Raw genomic sequence first — 14,220 nt, 5'->3', positions numbered from 1 at the left:
TTATGCTTAAAACTATAAAAACGAAAGAAAAATTAATAAGGAGTTGTTAATAAAGGTTAAAGTACAGCTCAATATCTAAAGCTTCAGCGCCTTTAAATTATAGTTTTAAATTATAATACTTCCATTCTTTAACACAATTTCGTTTTAATAATCTCCATTGAACTACGTAATTTGTGAAGTTTAGACATTTTTTCTAATGGTATAACCAGCTGGAAGTCTCTGTCATTAACAATTAAGTCGGTGATGGATTTAAGTTTACATAAATCAAACTTAATATACTTGATCTCTTCTTGTATATCAATACCTTCTAAAATATAAGGTAAATTTGGTTTAAATGAAATACGAAGCCTGGAAAGAGAATGTAATAATGTTTCCTGGCATGTTTTCTTGACATAACTTTCTTCTAACACATTTAATCTTTGCTTCAATAAAAACAAAATCATGTCGAAGAAACCATTAAAGTCAATTCCAGCACTAGCATTTAATATGAGTTGGCATTGCTGATGAAAACCATCCATTTGTTTACAATCACTGATCTCCCTTGTGACTAACTGTAACTCAAGATGCAGGTGATAATACATATTTCTAATGCAACCTGCATTTACCCAGTTATGATTGATTGATATGGTATCCAATTTATTGACAACTTGATGGTGCCAGCCACTTGGAATAAAAATTATTTCCCCACTACGCTGAAGCAACTTGATTTGCTTAGCCTTGTCCCAATTTGGGTACAATTTTGGATCAACATCTGTTTTCGTAATATCAAGTGGAAGATTTCCATGGATATCCCTTAGATATTCCTCATCACCAGGTGGGTATAAATACCATTCTTTCAAACCACATATGTTTGCAGACCAGCTGTAGGATTGAAACACATCTGCATGAAACGGAGTCCAGCTTCCCTGCACCCCAATATATACAAACCTGTAATCATCACCAATGTTCCTTGAATCCCAAAATTCATTCAGCCAATCAGAAGAGAAGTAAATTGGAACATTGTAAAAGTTCTCCTGCCGATTATCTCGCTGCAAATGCCAATCTTTTAAGTATAATATTTTATTTTCCCTATTTTTCCAGTAGTCAAAATATTCTGCAATCAACATATCACATTTCTTGTGTGATGAAAAATACACTTCGTTGCAATCAAGAACTGGTGCTGTTAAGTCACCATATATTTCTTTCAAAAATTCAATGTTAGGTACATCATTTTCCAAAACCCATTTTTTCCGACATATCCAATTATTGGTGAAAAATTTAGAAAAAAAGCAGGGCTTGTTTCTTAAAATAAACTCTTTGTAGAATTCAGAATAACTTAGTGGTGATGATATTACAGTTACACTGGTCATTCTCAAGAACTAATTGATTAAAACTTTGAGTTTACCATATTATCAGAAAGCTTGCAATAACTATAGCTTGCCTGTATGAGAAGATTGAAATAGATTAATCTAAAAAAAGCTTAAAAAAAGATTGTCACAATTTTCTTCATGAAAAACGTCCATGAAAAAAGCGTATAGTTAATCAAAACATGCATTTTTTATGGACGCTTTCCGTTATGCACAAAAACTAATGAAATTATACTATACCTATTACATTTAACATGTTACAAACAAAGTATAAAATGGTAGAGCATGATGTTGACACTGAAATGTTAAAGAGGTCTAAATATACAGTGTTTAGTGCTTAATCTGCAAGATCTGGTGAGAAAAAAAAGGTCTTGCCTTTATATATTATGTAGACCTTAAAACATTAATCTAAATAATAGTATAGAATTACAGTAGAGTCTCCATAACTCGAACCTCTATAACTCGAATCTCTCCTTAACTCGAACAAATTCGTTGGCACCGTGAAAATTTCCTAATAAACTCTTATAAAAAAACCTCTACAACTCGAACCTCCATAACTCGAATCTTCCCTTAACTCGAACAAATTTTTTTGTCCCTTGGAGACTTTTCTCTCCATAACTCGAATTTTCTGACATCATAATCAAAATTCGAACAGTTTTCCTGATAAATTGGGTCTAAAAATCTTGTTAATACGTGTTTTGCAGGCCTTATTATTAATTCGAATGATTAATGATGCGTCATCCAAACCTTTCGAACGTCTTTTTCGAACGTTTTCGAGAAAATCTAAAGAATTTCAAAAGAAAGACACTCTCATAACAATGTCGTCTGTGGCAGGATCAAAGCGTCGAATTGACAATAAGTCGTGCAAAATCAAGTACAAAGCTTTTAAAGCGTTGGAAAAGGGTACTGCGCCAAAGGATGTGGCAAAAGAGTTCAAAATTCCTCCAAGCACCCTGTCAACTTGGAAAAAAAATAAAGAAAAGATTTACAAGCAGTTTAACAACGGGCAAACATCGAAGAGATCAAAGCCAGAAAAATTCGAAGATGTGAGCAAAGCTGTTCATAAATGGTTACTTATGATGAGGAGTGAGAATATCCCAATCAGTGGCCCGATGCTGAAAGAGAAAGCTCTTGAGTTTGCCGAAGCGTTGGGTGTCGAGTCATTTCAAGCTTCTCAGGGGTGGATGTCTAAATGGAAAACCAGGTTAGTTGACTAAGATTTTGTTTGTTTATCTTCGTGAAGATGAAATCTAAAAAAATGTTACAATAGCTTTGGTAGTTGTTTTTTCAAAATATCAATAGACTCTCTTTCAGAGAGGAAGGATAATTTGCATGGGACTTTCATCCCTAATCCATCACCAGCATTCAATGACTTTCCAGTAATTGTTATTTTGCAAACATTGAAGCTGTCATTCTTCAGAAAGTAAAATATGACTTTTGCAAAGCGTCCTGACTTTCCTAGTGGTAGATGTCCAATGATTTCTCCATCATTTTTCTTGACTGCAACTGCATATCTATCCATTTTATTTGTTGGTTCCATGAAACCATAAAATTCATCTCCAACAGAGGGTGTCCAATTACTTTTATAAACATGATACCCCATGACAAAAGCGTCGATTTCGTACGTAATAAGTTTAATGATAGGAAGTTCTATACAACAAATAATGTCTGTTAATCTTTTGACTTGTTGGACTTTCACGGCTTCCATGCTTTCTTTCACTCGTCAAAACTTCGAAACTTGGTAAAAATCGAATCTTTTTCTATTCGAATTCTTTCACAAATCAAAACATGGTAACAATCGAATGTTTTCTATTCGAATCATGGCCATGGCATTCTAAATTTAGAATTCCATGATTCGAATCAAACAAAATGTAAAGCTCCATCTACACTAGTCACAACTACAGAGATAAACGTTTTTCTCATCCATTCCTTTCAGGTATGGAGTATCCTTCAAAACCATCGCTGGAGAATCACGGTCCGTCACTGAGGAAATGACAGCGCCATGGTCGGAGACAACATTACCAACCATTCTCTCCCGCTATCCTCTGGAAGACATTTTTAATGCCGACGAATTTGGGCTTTTCTTTCAATGCCTTCCCAATAAAACTTTGCATATGAAAGGTGATAAGTGTTCTGGAGGAAAACACAGCAAAGTTAGACTTACTGGTTTAGCTGCTGGTAATGCCTTGGGGGAACGATTGCCAATGTTTGTAATCGGCAAGTCCGCCAACCCTCGTTGCTTTAAAGGTGTCAAAACACTACCCTGTCGATACCGTTCGCAAAAGAAGAGTTGGATGTCTGGAGAGCTGTTCGAAGAGTGGGTACGCGAGCTTGATCGAAAATTCTCTGTCTCTAAGCGAAAAATTGCTTTGATTATTGACAATTGTACCGCACATCCTCATGTTGAAAACCTGGAATGGGTAGAATTGATCTTTCTTCCTCCAAATACCACGTCCCGAACCCAACCTATGGACCAAGGAATTATCCGCGCCCTGAAAGCAAAATATCGATCGCTAGCAGTGCGGAAATTGATAAAAGCCTTGGACGAGGAAAAATCGACTCCGAAGTTCTCGATTCTTGCAGCTATGTACATGCTAAGGAAAGCATGGGATGATGTTTCCAACAAAACATTCACCAATTGCTTTCGAAAATCAGGAATTTCCCAAAAGGATGCAGAAAGAGCGATCAACGAAGATGACGACCCTTTTAAAAGTTTAACCAGCGAAGTAGAAGAAGACCCAATTCCAACCCTCGATGCTGAACTCTCTTACATAAAACGAAGGTTTCCTGACCACATTGATCCTGATTTATCAACTGAAGATTTCATTGATTTTGACATTGAAGTCAGTACATCCCATGGGCGTCTGAAGACTGCTGACATCATTGCTGAGATCACTGGGACTCAAGACGAAGAATTAGAAGAGGTCGACGAAGAAGACAAGGAGGAAGAAGATAAGATCACAAGACCGACGGCCGAGCAAGTGCGTACAGCTATCAACGTCCTCGAAGACTTGAGTATTTTTTCACATTTTGGAGAAGAAATGATAGCTTCCCTGAGGGACTTGAATCGTAATATCGCCAAAGATTTTGATATGAGTTGTAAGCAAACAGTTATCACCGACTTCTTTTCTAAATAAACATTAAAAAATTCATTAAAAGTGTATTGTTTTGACTTTCATTAACCTAATAGCCCCCTTAAAGTTAGACTTAAGATTAAATATAACGTTTTTATCCAGCTGGTTCACGTAAAGGGAGGATATTGCGCTAAAAGTTGAAAACCTCTACAACTCGAATGTCTCCATAACTCGAACGATTTCCTTTTCCCCGTGGCTGTTCGAGTTATGGAGACTCTACTGTATAACGATATTATAACAAATTATAAGTATATTGTAGACAAATTATAACTGTGTTATAGAATATATTAAATGATATTATTCAAGTGTATCCTGGCCTTAAGACAAATAACTATTTTCATGCTCGTAAAACAAAAAACTGTTTTCATTTTTAAAAAACAATTTTATCTCAAAACACGCTGATAGCGTGGTTTATTTGCAACTTTTTATTAGGCTATTTTAAATTACTTATAAGAATAAAAACAACTGTTTAATTTTTAACATGTAGGTATCGCAGGTATTAATTTTTGCGAATGAAACTCCAAAAATTGGTACCAAAATTTTAAAATTATTCATCGTTCCCCCTCTCAGGCAGTGTCGGCAATACCGCAATAAAAAAATTCCAAACGGGCGTTGGGCAGAGACAGCTGAGGGCGGATATCCGGACGAGTTAAAGATTGCAAACTATCTGCGATATGACTTGGTGAGAAGTCACAATACACTCGCTGATGCAATGCTCATTTTCTGTAGTAAAACAAGGAAAAAAACAATGACTATGAAATATTAAAGGTCTATGCCTGTAGATTAGCGAAATAAATAGAAAGTAGTAACGTGCACTGGTAGAGTTGTCGTCTAATCTGTACTTTTTTGAATATTTACCTGTTGTTTTCTGTGATCACGTGTTATTTCTTGCCTTGTTATTCTTGTTCTCTTGCATACCATAATTGGGTTTGCGTAGCTCAAAGTGATCTTCAAATATATACTTCAGGACTCTCTGGAAATAATAAACAAAGGGTATAATATATTCCTGCTGGCCGTAAGCACATCTCCCTCTCTCTTATGCGTTGGACTTTTATGAAATTTTTGGGATTGGGTAGAAATGCAGGCACAGCAACATATCCCCCTTGCATCACACACATCAACGTATCCCATCAACGTCAGGCGTATCAGTATGCAAGTAGCATTATGTTCCCTATTCTAGTGATCAGGGAATTTCAGAATTTCCCTAAGAATAATCACATGGTAGCTAGCTACTGTGAATTGCACACATAAATGCAGTTTTAAATTATTCATCGTAACCCAGAGTGCCAAAAGGAAGTTGATTTTCAAGCAGAGCTTTTATTAAGTAATGCTTTATGCATTGCAATAAGGGGTAACTTATATACGCTCAAAACAATCAATTTGTTCCTTATTTTTTTTTTACATTTTCTAGTTTTCACAAGCAAAGTATTTGATTTGTTTGGCATATGTGATTAATTGCACACCTGGACAGCTGTTGCGTTTGCAGTCCTCGAAATTAGTCTAAAAACCAGTCGACAATAAATCGACAATAATTTTATTTTAAACTGTGAGCTTAAAAATGATACGAAGTTGAAGCGAATGGGATACGAATGGGATACGAATGGGAAACAATTCTGAAACTATGTTGAAACAAATGCAGAAAAAACTTTTGAAACAAATTTCGAAACGAATTCTGAAGCGAATTTTTCTCCCAAAACAATTAAAAAACAATCAAAAACGTGATAAACTAATTGCTTGAAACTATTTTTAGACATTTCTTTCTCACTTAGACAGCCGTCACAAAAATATGCGCAAAACTTTCATTGAATTGGGTGATAAAACTACGTATAGTTTTGAAACCAAATGTGATTATTTTAGATCCTGTTTTAATAGTTTTTTAAAAAACTACGGCGACTTCCATAGTTCTCTAGTGAATTACATCAACATTTTAACTATCTACGATCCATTTTTGATAGGTTTTAAAACGATTTACGGCGATGTTTCAGCTTCTTACGATCGTGTTTTGATAATTTTCAAACGATCTCTGGCGATGTTTTAGCTTCTTACGATCACGTTTTGCTGGTTTTTAAACGATTTACGGCAATGTTTTCGCTTCTTACGATCGCGTATTCATAATTTTAAAACGATCTACGGCGATGTTTTCCCTTCTTGCGATGATTTTTTGATAATTTTTAAATGATCTATAGCGATGTTTTAGCTTCCTACGATCCTGTTTTTATGGTTTTTAAACGATCTATGGTGATGTTTTCACTTCTTACGATTGCGTTTTGACACTTTTTAAACAATCTACGGCATTTTTTTCGCTTCTTACGATTGCGTATTGATAATTCTTAAATGATCTCAGCGGTGTTTTTACTTCTTACGATTGTGTTTTGATACTTTTAAACAATCTACTGTGATGTTTTCGCTTCTTACAATTGTTTTTTAATAATTTTTTAGCAATATACGGCGGTGTTTTAGCTTCTTACGATCTCCCTTATCACCCTAGATTGTTTAAAAACCATCAAAACACGGTCATAGGAAGCGAAAACATCGTCGGAGATCGTTTAAAAACTATCAATATGCGATCAGATGTAGCTAAAACTTTGCCATGGATCGTTTTAAAACCATAAAAAGGGGATCGTAGAGTTCTTAAACATCGCAGTAGATCGTTTAAAAACCATCAAAACACAAAATATTTTTAAATACCTTTCAAATTCGTAAAGAGATTGTTCCCAAAAAAAAATTATACGAATTGAAACATTTATTTTGGAAATGATCTTGGAGACGATCCCTTAGTTAAAAGAATTATGTAGACATAAATCTCTTTTGCCTGGCCCCTTCGTCGTTTGTAACCAGGTCTTACACAAGAAATCCAGACATGCGGTTCTTAACTAATGCGGACATGAACACAGACGGAGCACGGATAAATCATGTCTGCATAACTGCACTTACAGGCGGAACAGACATTGTATCATGGATTTAATTGTAGATAATTTCTTTATTTTACAAAACAATTAGAAACCATAGCAGATCCGGATTTAATGGCTTTTCTTTATGCCATGTGTTAAGTGTTATTCAAACAATTTTAAAAACGAAACCCATGTGGGTAAAAAAAAAAATTCTGTATAAATTTTGTTAAAATGTATCTGTACTTTTCGAATGAATTTTAAAGTTTTATTTAAGGCACGTGGATAAAGATATTTTGTAATTTGAAAACGAAGCATATTTTTGCCTATTTGCTAGTGATGACCTGAAAAATAAACAATAAATTTATAAAAGTGACAGTATAGTCATGCATACTATTTCGGACATGCAGAAAAGGAAGTTAAGATTGAGATAGTCGCTATACGTAGACGCTCGATCATCATGTTTGGTGTTCACGATTTAAAACGTCCCCCACTTTTGTACCGCAAAATGAATGCGCAACGAAGATTAGCCTCGACAGTTTTTTGCCATTGCAAAACGAAACCGCGCCAGCAATTGCGATACAATTGCCGATTGCTGACGCTAATTTCATGGGCTGGTTTGGTGGATGCATGTGCTTGCACTCGTGTTTTTCAATCTAATTAAAAGTAGCAGTTTTAATTGCTTTAATTTTAGAAGAAAATTATGGCCAATTTCAAAGCTTTGAAGGGAAATTTCCTCTTTATTTTAGCAGAATGTAAGGTGACTGCTAAACTTGCGAAGTTTATTTCCCTGTCATTTTAAAATGAAAGAATGATTAACACGCATCTTTATTTAGGAATAATAATAACAAAGTTGGTTCAGCTGCAATCGTATAGATCTTAAACAAAGTATTTTTTTCTAAAATCATCAAAACGCAATCGTATGGAGCTCAAACAATGCCATATTCTTTCTAAGACCAATAAATCAATCAAAGAACGTATATTTCGTTAGATACTTAAAAAAATAATATAAAAAAATTACATGACCTATGGATACCATCAAAATGCGATCATAACAATGTCGTATTTTGTTTAACGTAATTTTTCCAGGCAGAAAAATGGGAAGATATCATCTTATTTTTGCAGATCACTTTTAATTTTCAATCTCAACCCTGTGAAAATCAATTCATAGGGACATTATTATGTGATTTTATAACGAAATTAGCAATTTTTAAGCTTTGTAAGGATGTTTCCAAACACAGTGGTTTTTTTAGCTATAAAGGGACTATATCTCGCATCACAGTGATTTTTATTAAGCTTCTTTTCAGAAACTTTTTCTAGTCGTTTTGGAACAAAATGGACAATAGATTTTTTTATCGAAATACAGCAAATGGCAGTTTTTGTTTAACAAGTTTTAGTTTTCATTGTTTTAAAATTGTCCTACACATTTATATATTGTATCGCAAATGATATTTTGGCAATTGTATCAAATTCATTTTTTCCAAATCATTTCAAAAATTGTTTTATTTTTCATAGTCTATTAAAAAATCATTATATACAGAAAATTAACAAAACTATTTTCATACAATGATGGTATCAAAAATGAAACCATCGTAGAATCAAGCCCTTATCTCCTTAATAGCCTATCAAAAGCACATACAGTAGAGTCTCCATAACTCGAACAGCCACGAGGAAAAGGAAATCGTTCGAGTTATGGAGACATTCAAGTTGTAGAGGTTTTCAACTTTTAGCGCAATATCCTCCCTTTACGTGAACCAGCTGGATAAAAACGTTATATTTAATCTTAAGTCTAACTTTAAGGGGGCTATTAGGTTAATGAAAGTCAAAACAATACACTTTTAATGAATTTTTTAATGTTTATTTAGAAAAGAAGTCGGTGATAACTGTTTGCTTACAACTCATATCAAAATCTTTGGCGATATTACGATTCAAGTCCCTCAGGGAAGCTATCATTTCTTCTCCAAAATGTGAAAAAATACTCAAGTCTTCGAGGACGTTGATAGCTGTACGCACTTGCTCGGCCGTCGGTCTTGTGATCTTATCTTCTTCCTCCTTGTCTTCTTCGTCGACCTCTTCTAATTCTTCGTCTTGAGTCCCAGTGATCTCAGCAATGATGTCAGCAGTCTTCAGACGCCCATGGGATGTACTGACTTCAATGTCAAAATCAATGAAATCTTCAGTTGATAAATCAGGATCAATGTGGTCAGGAAACCTTCGTTTTATGTAAGAGAGTTCAGCATCGAGGGTTGGAATTGGGTCTTCTTCTACTTCGCTGGTTAAACTTTTAAAAGGGTCGTCATCTTCGTTGATCGCTCTTTCTGCATCCTTTTGGGAAATTCCTGATTTTCGAAAGCAATTGGTGAATGTTTTGTTGGAAACATCATCCCATGCTTTCCTTAGCATGTACATAGCTGCAAGAATCGAGAACTTCGGAGTCGATTTTTCCTCGTCCAAGGCTTTTATCAATTTCCGCACTGCTAGCGATCGATATTTTGCTTTCAGGGCGCGGATAATTCCTTGGTCCATAGGTTGGGTTCGGGACGTGGTATTTGGAGGAAGAAAGATCAATTCTACCCATTCCAGGTTTTCAACATGAGGATGTGCGGTACAATTGTCAATAATCAAAGCAATTTTTCGCTTAGAGACAGAGAATTTTCGATCAAGCTCGCGTACCCACTCTTCGAACAGCTCTCCAGACATCCAACTCTTCTTTTGCGAACGGTATCGACAGGGTAGTGTTTTGACACCTTTAAAGCAACGAGGGTTGGCGGACTTGCCGATTACAAACATTGGCAATCGTTCCCCCAAGGCATTACCAGCAGCTAAACCAGTAAGTCTAACTTTGCTGTGTTTTCCTCCAGAACACTTATCACCTTTCATATGCAAAGTTTTATTGGGAAGGCATTGAAAGAAAAGCCCAAATTCGTCGGCATTAAAAATGTCTTCCAGAGGATAGCGGGAGAGAATGGTTGGTAATGTTGTCTCCGACCATGGCGCTGTCATTTCCTCAGTGACGGACCGTGATTCTCCAGCGATGGTTTTGAAGGATACTCCATACCTGAAAGGAATGGATGAGAAAAACGTTTATCTCTGTAGTTGTGACTAGTGTAGATGGAGCTTTACATTTTGTTTGATTCGAATCATGGAATTCTAAATTTAGAATGCCATGGCCATGATTCGAATAGAAAACATTCGATTGTTACCATGTTTTGATTTGTGAAAGAATTCGAATAGAAAAAGATTCGATTTTTACCAAGTTTCGAAGTTTTGACGAGTGAAAGAAAGCATGGAAGCCGTGAAAGTCCAACAAGTCAAAAGATTAACAGACATTATTTGTTGTATAGAACTTCCTATCATTAAACTTATTACGTACGAAATCGACGCTTTTGTCATGGGGTATCATGTTTATAAAAGTAATTGGACACCCTCTGTTGGAGATGAATTTTATGGTTTCATGGAACCAACAAATAAAATGGATAGATATGCAGTTGCAGTCAAGAAAAATGATGGAGAAATCATTGGACATCTACCACTAGGAAAGTCAGGACGCTTTGCAAAAGTCATATTTTACTTTCTGAAGAATGACAGCTTCAATGTTTGCAAAATAACAATTACTGGAAAGTCATTGAATGCTGGTGATGGATTAGGGATGAAAGTCCCATGCAAATTATCCTTCCTCTCTGAAAGAGAGTCTATTGATATTTTGAAAAAACAACTACCAAAGCTATTGTAACATTTTTTTAGATTTCATCTTCACGAAGATAAACAAACAAAATCTTAGTCAACTAACCTGGTTTTCCATTTAGACATCCACCCCTGAGAAGCTTGAAATGACTCGACACCCAACGCTTCGGCAAACTCAAGAGCTTTCTCTTTCAGCATCGGGCCACTGATTGGGATATTCTCACTCCTCATCATAAGTAACCATTTATGAACAGCTTTGCTCACATCTTCGAATTTTTCTGGCTTTGATCTCTTCGATGTTTGCCCGTTGTTAAACTGCTTGTAAATCTTTTCTTTATTTTTTTTCCAAGTTGACAGGGTGCTTGGAGGAATTTTGAACTCTTTTGCCACATCCTTTGGCGCAGTACCCTTTTCCAACGCTTTAAAAGCTTTGTACTTGATTTTGCACGACTTATTGTCAATTCGACGCTTTGATCCTGCCACAGACGACATTGTTATGAGAGTGTCTTTCTTTTGAAATTCTTTAGATTTTCTCGAAAACGTTCGAAAAAGACGTTCGAAAGGTTTGGATGACGCATCATTAATCATTCGAATTAATAATAAGGCCTGCAAAACACGTATTAACAAGATTTTTAGACCCAATTTATCAGGAAAACTGTTCGAATTTTGATTATGATGTCAGAAAATTCGAGTTATGGAGAGAAAAGTCTCCAAGGGACAAAAAAATTTGTTCGAGTTAAGGGAAGATTCGAGTTATGGAGGTTCGAGTTGTAGAGGTTTTTTTATAAGAGTTTATTAGGAAATTTTCACGGTGCCAACGAATTTGTTCGAGTTAAGGAGAGATTCGAGTTATAGAGGTTCGAGTTATGGAGACTCTACTGTACTTTCATTTAATTTCATAAAATCGTTGCCACAACAACGCTAACAGATAATAGATCTATTGTCAGACAAACAAAAGGCATTCGCAACCAGATCACCAACAATATTACTAAAATCAAACTCGTTTGATTTTATTCAAATATTATAGCCATGCAGTAAATTATGAGGTTATGACATGGCACATGTCAGGTGTTGAAATTATGCATATTATAGCTGAAATTATAAGATATTATAACCACATTTTAAACATATTTTAAGAAATTATATTGATATTATAATATTTCAGTGATATTATACAAGTGTATCAGGCCCTTTACTGGCATGAAAAGTTATTCGTTTTACGAGCATGCGTGAAAATAGTTATTCGTTTTACGAGCATGCATGAAAATAGTTATTCGTCTTACAAGCATGAAAATAGTTATTCGTTTTACGAGCATGAAAATAGTTATTCGTTTTACGAGCATGAAAATAGTTATTCGTCTTACGAGCATGAAAATAGTTATTCGTTTTACGAGCATGCATAAAAATAGTTATTCGTCTTACGAGCATGAAAATAGTTATTCGTTTTACGAGCATGCATAAAAATAGTTATTCGTTTTACGAGCATGAAAATAGTTATTCGTCTTACGAGCATGAAAATAGTTATTCAGCTTATGAGCATAAAAATAGTTATTTTTATAACGAGTACGAAAATAGTTATTTGTCTTACTGACATGAAAATAGTTATTCGTCATTGAGCGTTAGGCCTGTAACACTGTCGTTTTTTAATCTTGTTGCATGCGATGCACAGTCCGGCGAAATGCTAATTTACCAACAAAGTGTTATTTATTCATTTACGAATATTTCCGCAGGATAAAACACGTCAGTTAAATAAACACTGTTGTCAACGTGTGTCCTGCTTAAAAATATAAAAGAAAGTAAAATATAAATATATATACAGTTGACTCTCTCTATTTCGACTACCCTCTATCTCGAACTTTCTCTATATCGAACAAATTTTCTGGTCCCTTGCGAGTTCGAGATAGAGAGAGTCAACTGTATTAGTAAAACATTAAAACTATAAAAAGCATACGCACTTAAAGCTAGTGAGAAAAAAGAAACGAGAAATAAAAGGAAAGCACAAAGTACATCCACTAAACCAAACTGCTTAAAAAACAAAAAACAAAAAAAGAAAGCAAAAAAATGAGAGAAAAAGTCTAAACACAGCTCCACCTAATCTATCTACCTAATAAGATACATGTGAAAAATATATAAGTTACAAAAACCGTAATTTTAAACATTCCTTCAACTTTAGATTAGATTCAACTTTGCGTACTTCAGCTGGCAAAGCATTAAAAAGCTTCGCAGCGGAAAAATAAACTGACTTCCTTGCAAACTCAGTTTTCACTGGTGGAAGTTTTAACAAAAAATTATATGGAGTGTGTGTTTCTCATGAGTTATCATTTTAAAATAATTGCAAACGTTTTCACACATATCATTTTTAATACACTTTCTCACAAACATGTACGCCTGTCGCTTCTTAACTGAATCAATAGAGGGGATGTCAGTATTTTCAGGTTTTGCAAAATCATGAAGTGTGATTTTCTTTGCACGATTATAGATCGATGTTAAGGGGGATTTTCACGTGCTTTCAGCATGACAATTGATAATATACTACAATACGTCAATACTGGTACAATGAGAGACTTGTATATTGCAGTGGCAGATTTAATGTCGAGTTGTGAACGTAGTCTGTTAAGTAAATGTAGCTAATCTATCAGTTGCTTTCTTGTAACACTTATCGAAATAATTTCTCAGTGTTAAAGTTGGATCAATATCTACCCCGAGGTATTTGTACGACGCTGTCACATTTATACTCATTTGCTTGTATAAGACATTAGGCGGACGTGCTATGGCCGATAAGCGTCTACCTGTGATATTGTATGTGAAAGAAAGGAAGTTCTATCACGTTGTGTAAAGACTGATCTTCATCAGGCAAATTTAGGTCGTTCAGGCGACTTAATGCAAACATGCGCATAAGGTTTGTTTTTGTAACATTGCGTAACATGAACTGTTCGCTGAGATCGTCCAAAGGAGTACACAAAGTTTATACTTTTTCGGCGATTGTTTTGGCGATTTTTGACAGCAGCAAAAAATTTTTCTGCAGCACTACTTGAAGTTGCACAGCAAAGAATGAAGACATCCATGAAACCAAAAAGAAAGAAAAAGCGGATGACCATAGCAATGCCGACGTTGTATAAAGAACAACGGAAATTCATGGTAGACTGTAAGTACCAACCCAATCATTAA

At 35.1% G+C, this 14,220-nt stretch overlaps 3 protein-coding genes across 4 annotated transcripts; 1 reads left to right on the top strand and 2 right to left on the bottom strand.

Annotated features, from left to right (window-relative positions):
• Positions 1 to 27: 27 nt before the first annotated feature.
• LOC130644573 (2-oxoglutarate and iron-dependent oxygenase JMJD4-like) lies at positions 28 to 1,474 on the bottom strand. Its single transcript, XM_057450234.1, has one exon. It carries the CDS (start codon positions 1,347 to 1,349, stop codon positions 129 to 131), a length of 1,221 nt encoding a protein of 406 aa, XP_057306217.1. The 5' UTR covers positions 1,350 to 1,474; the 3' UTR covers positions 28 to 128.
• A 1,863-nt stretch (positions 1,475 to 3,337) lies between these two features.
• LOC130644574 (tigger transposable element-derived protein 6-like) lies at positions 3,338 to 10,047 on the top strand. Of its 2 annotated transcripts, none has more exons than XM_057450235.1 (2): positions 3,338 to 4,361; positions 9,315 to 10,047. In XM_057450235.1, exons 1-2 carry the CDS (start codon positions 3,338 to 3,340, stop codon positions 9,458 to 9,460), a joined length of 1,170 nt encoding a protein of 389 aa, XP_057306218.1. In that variant the 3' UTR covers positions 9,461 to 10,047. The 2 variants fall into 2 exon arrangements, with proteins under 2 accessions (XP_057306218.1, XP_057306219.1); XM_057450236.1 differs by having other exon boundaries at positions 3,338 to 4,591; positions 9,040 to 9,458.
• On the bottom strand, positions 9,485 to 10,656 carry LOC130645939 (tigger transposable element-derived protein 4-like). Its single transcript, XM_057452066.1, has 3 exons — positions 10,622 to 10,656; positions 9,581 to 10,426; positions 9,485 to 9,518 (listed from the first exon to the last, which is right to left on the bottom strand). Exons 1-3 carry the CDS (start codon positions 10,654 to 10,656, stop codon positions 9,485 to 9,487), a joined length of 915 nt encoding a protein of 304 aa, XP_057308049.1.
• Between the last annotated feature and the right edge of the window lie 3,564 nt (positions 10,657 to 14,220).

The sequence above is a fragment of the Hydractinia symbiolongicarpus genome, chromosome 5, assembly GCF_029227915.1.
Source record: "Hydractinia symbiolongicarpus strain clone_291-10 chromosome 5, HSymV2.1, whole genome shotgun sequence".
NCBI classification, from domain to species: domain Eukaryota; kingdom Metazoa; phylum Cnidaria; class Hydrozoa; order Anthoathecata; family Hydractiniidae; genus Hydractinia; species Hydractinia symbiolongicarpus.
The sequence above is the reverse complement of the archived record's forward strand: the minus strand, read 5'-3'. Positions and strand labels throughout refer to the sequence as shown.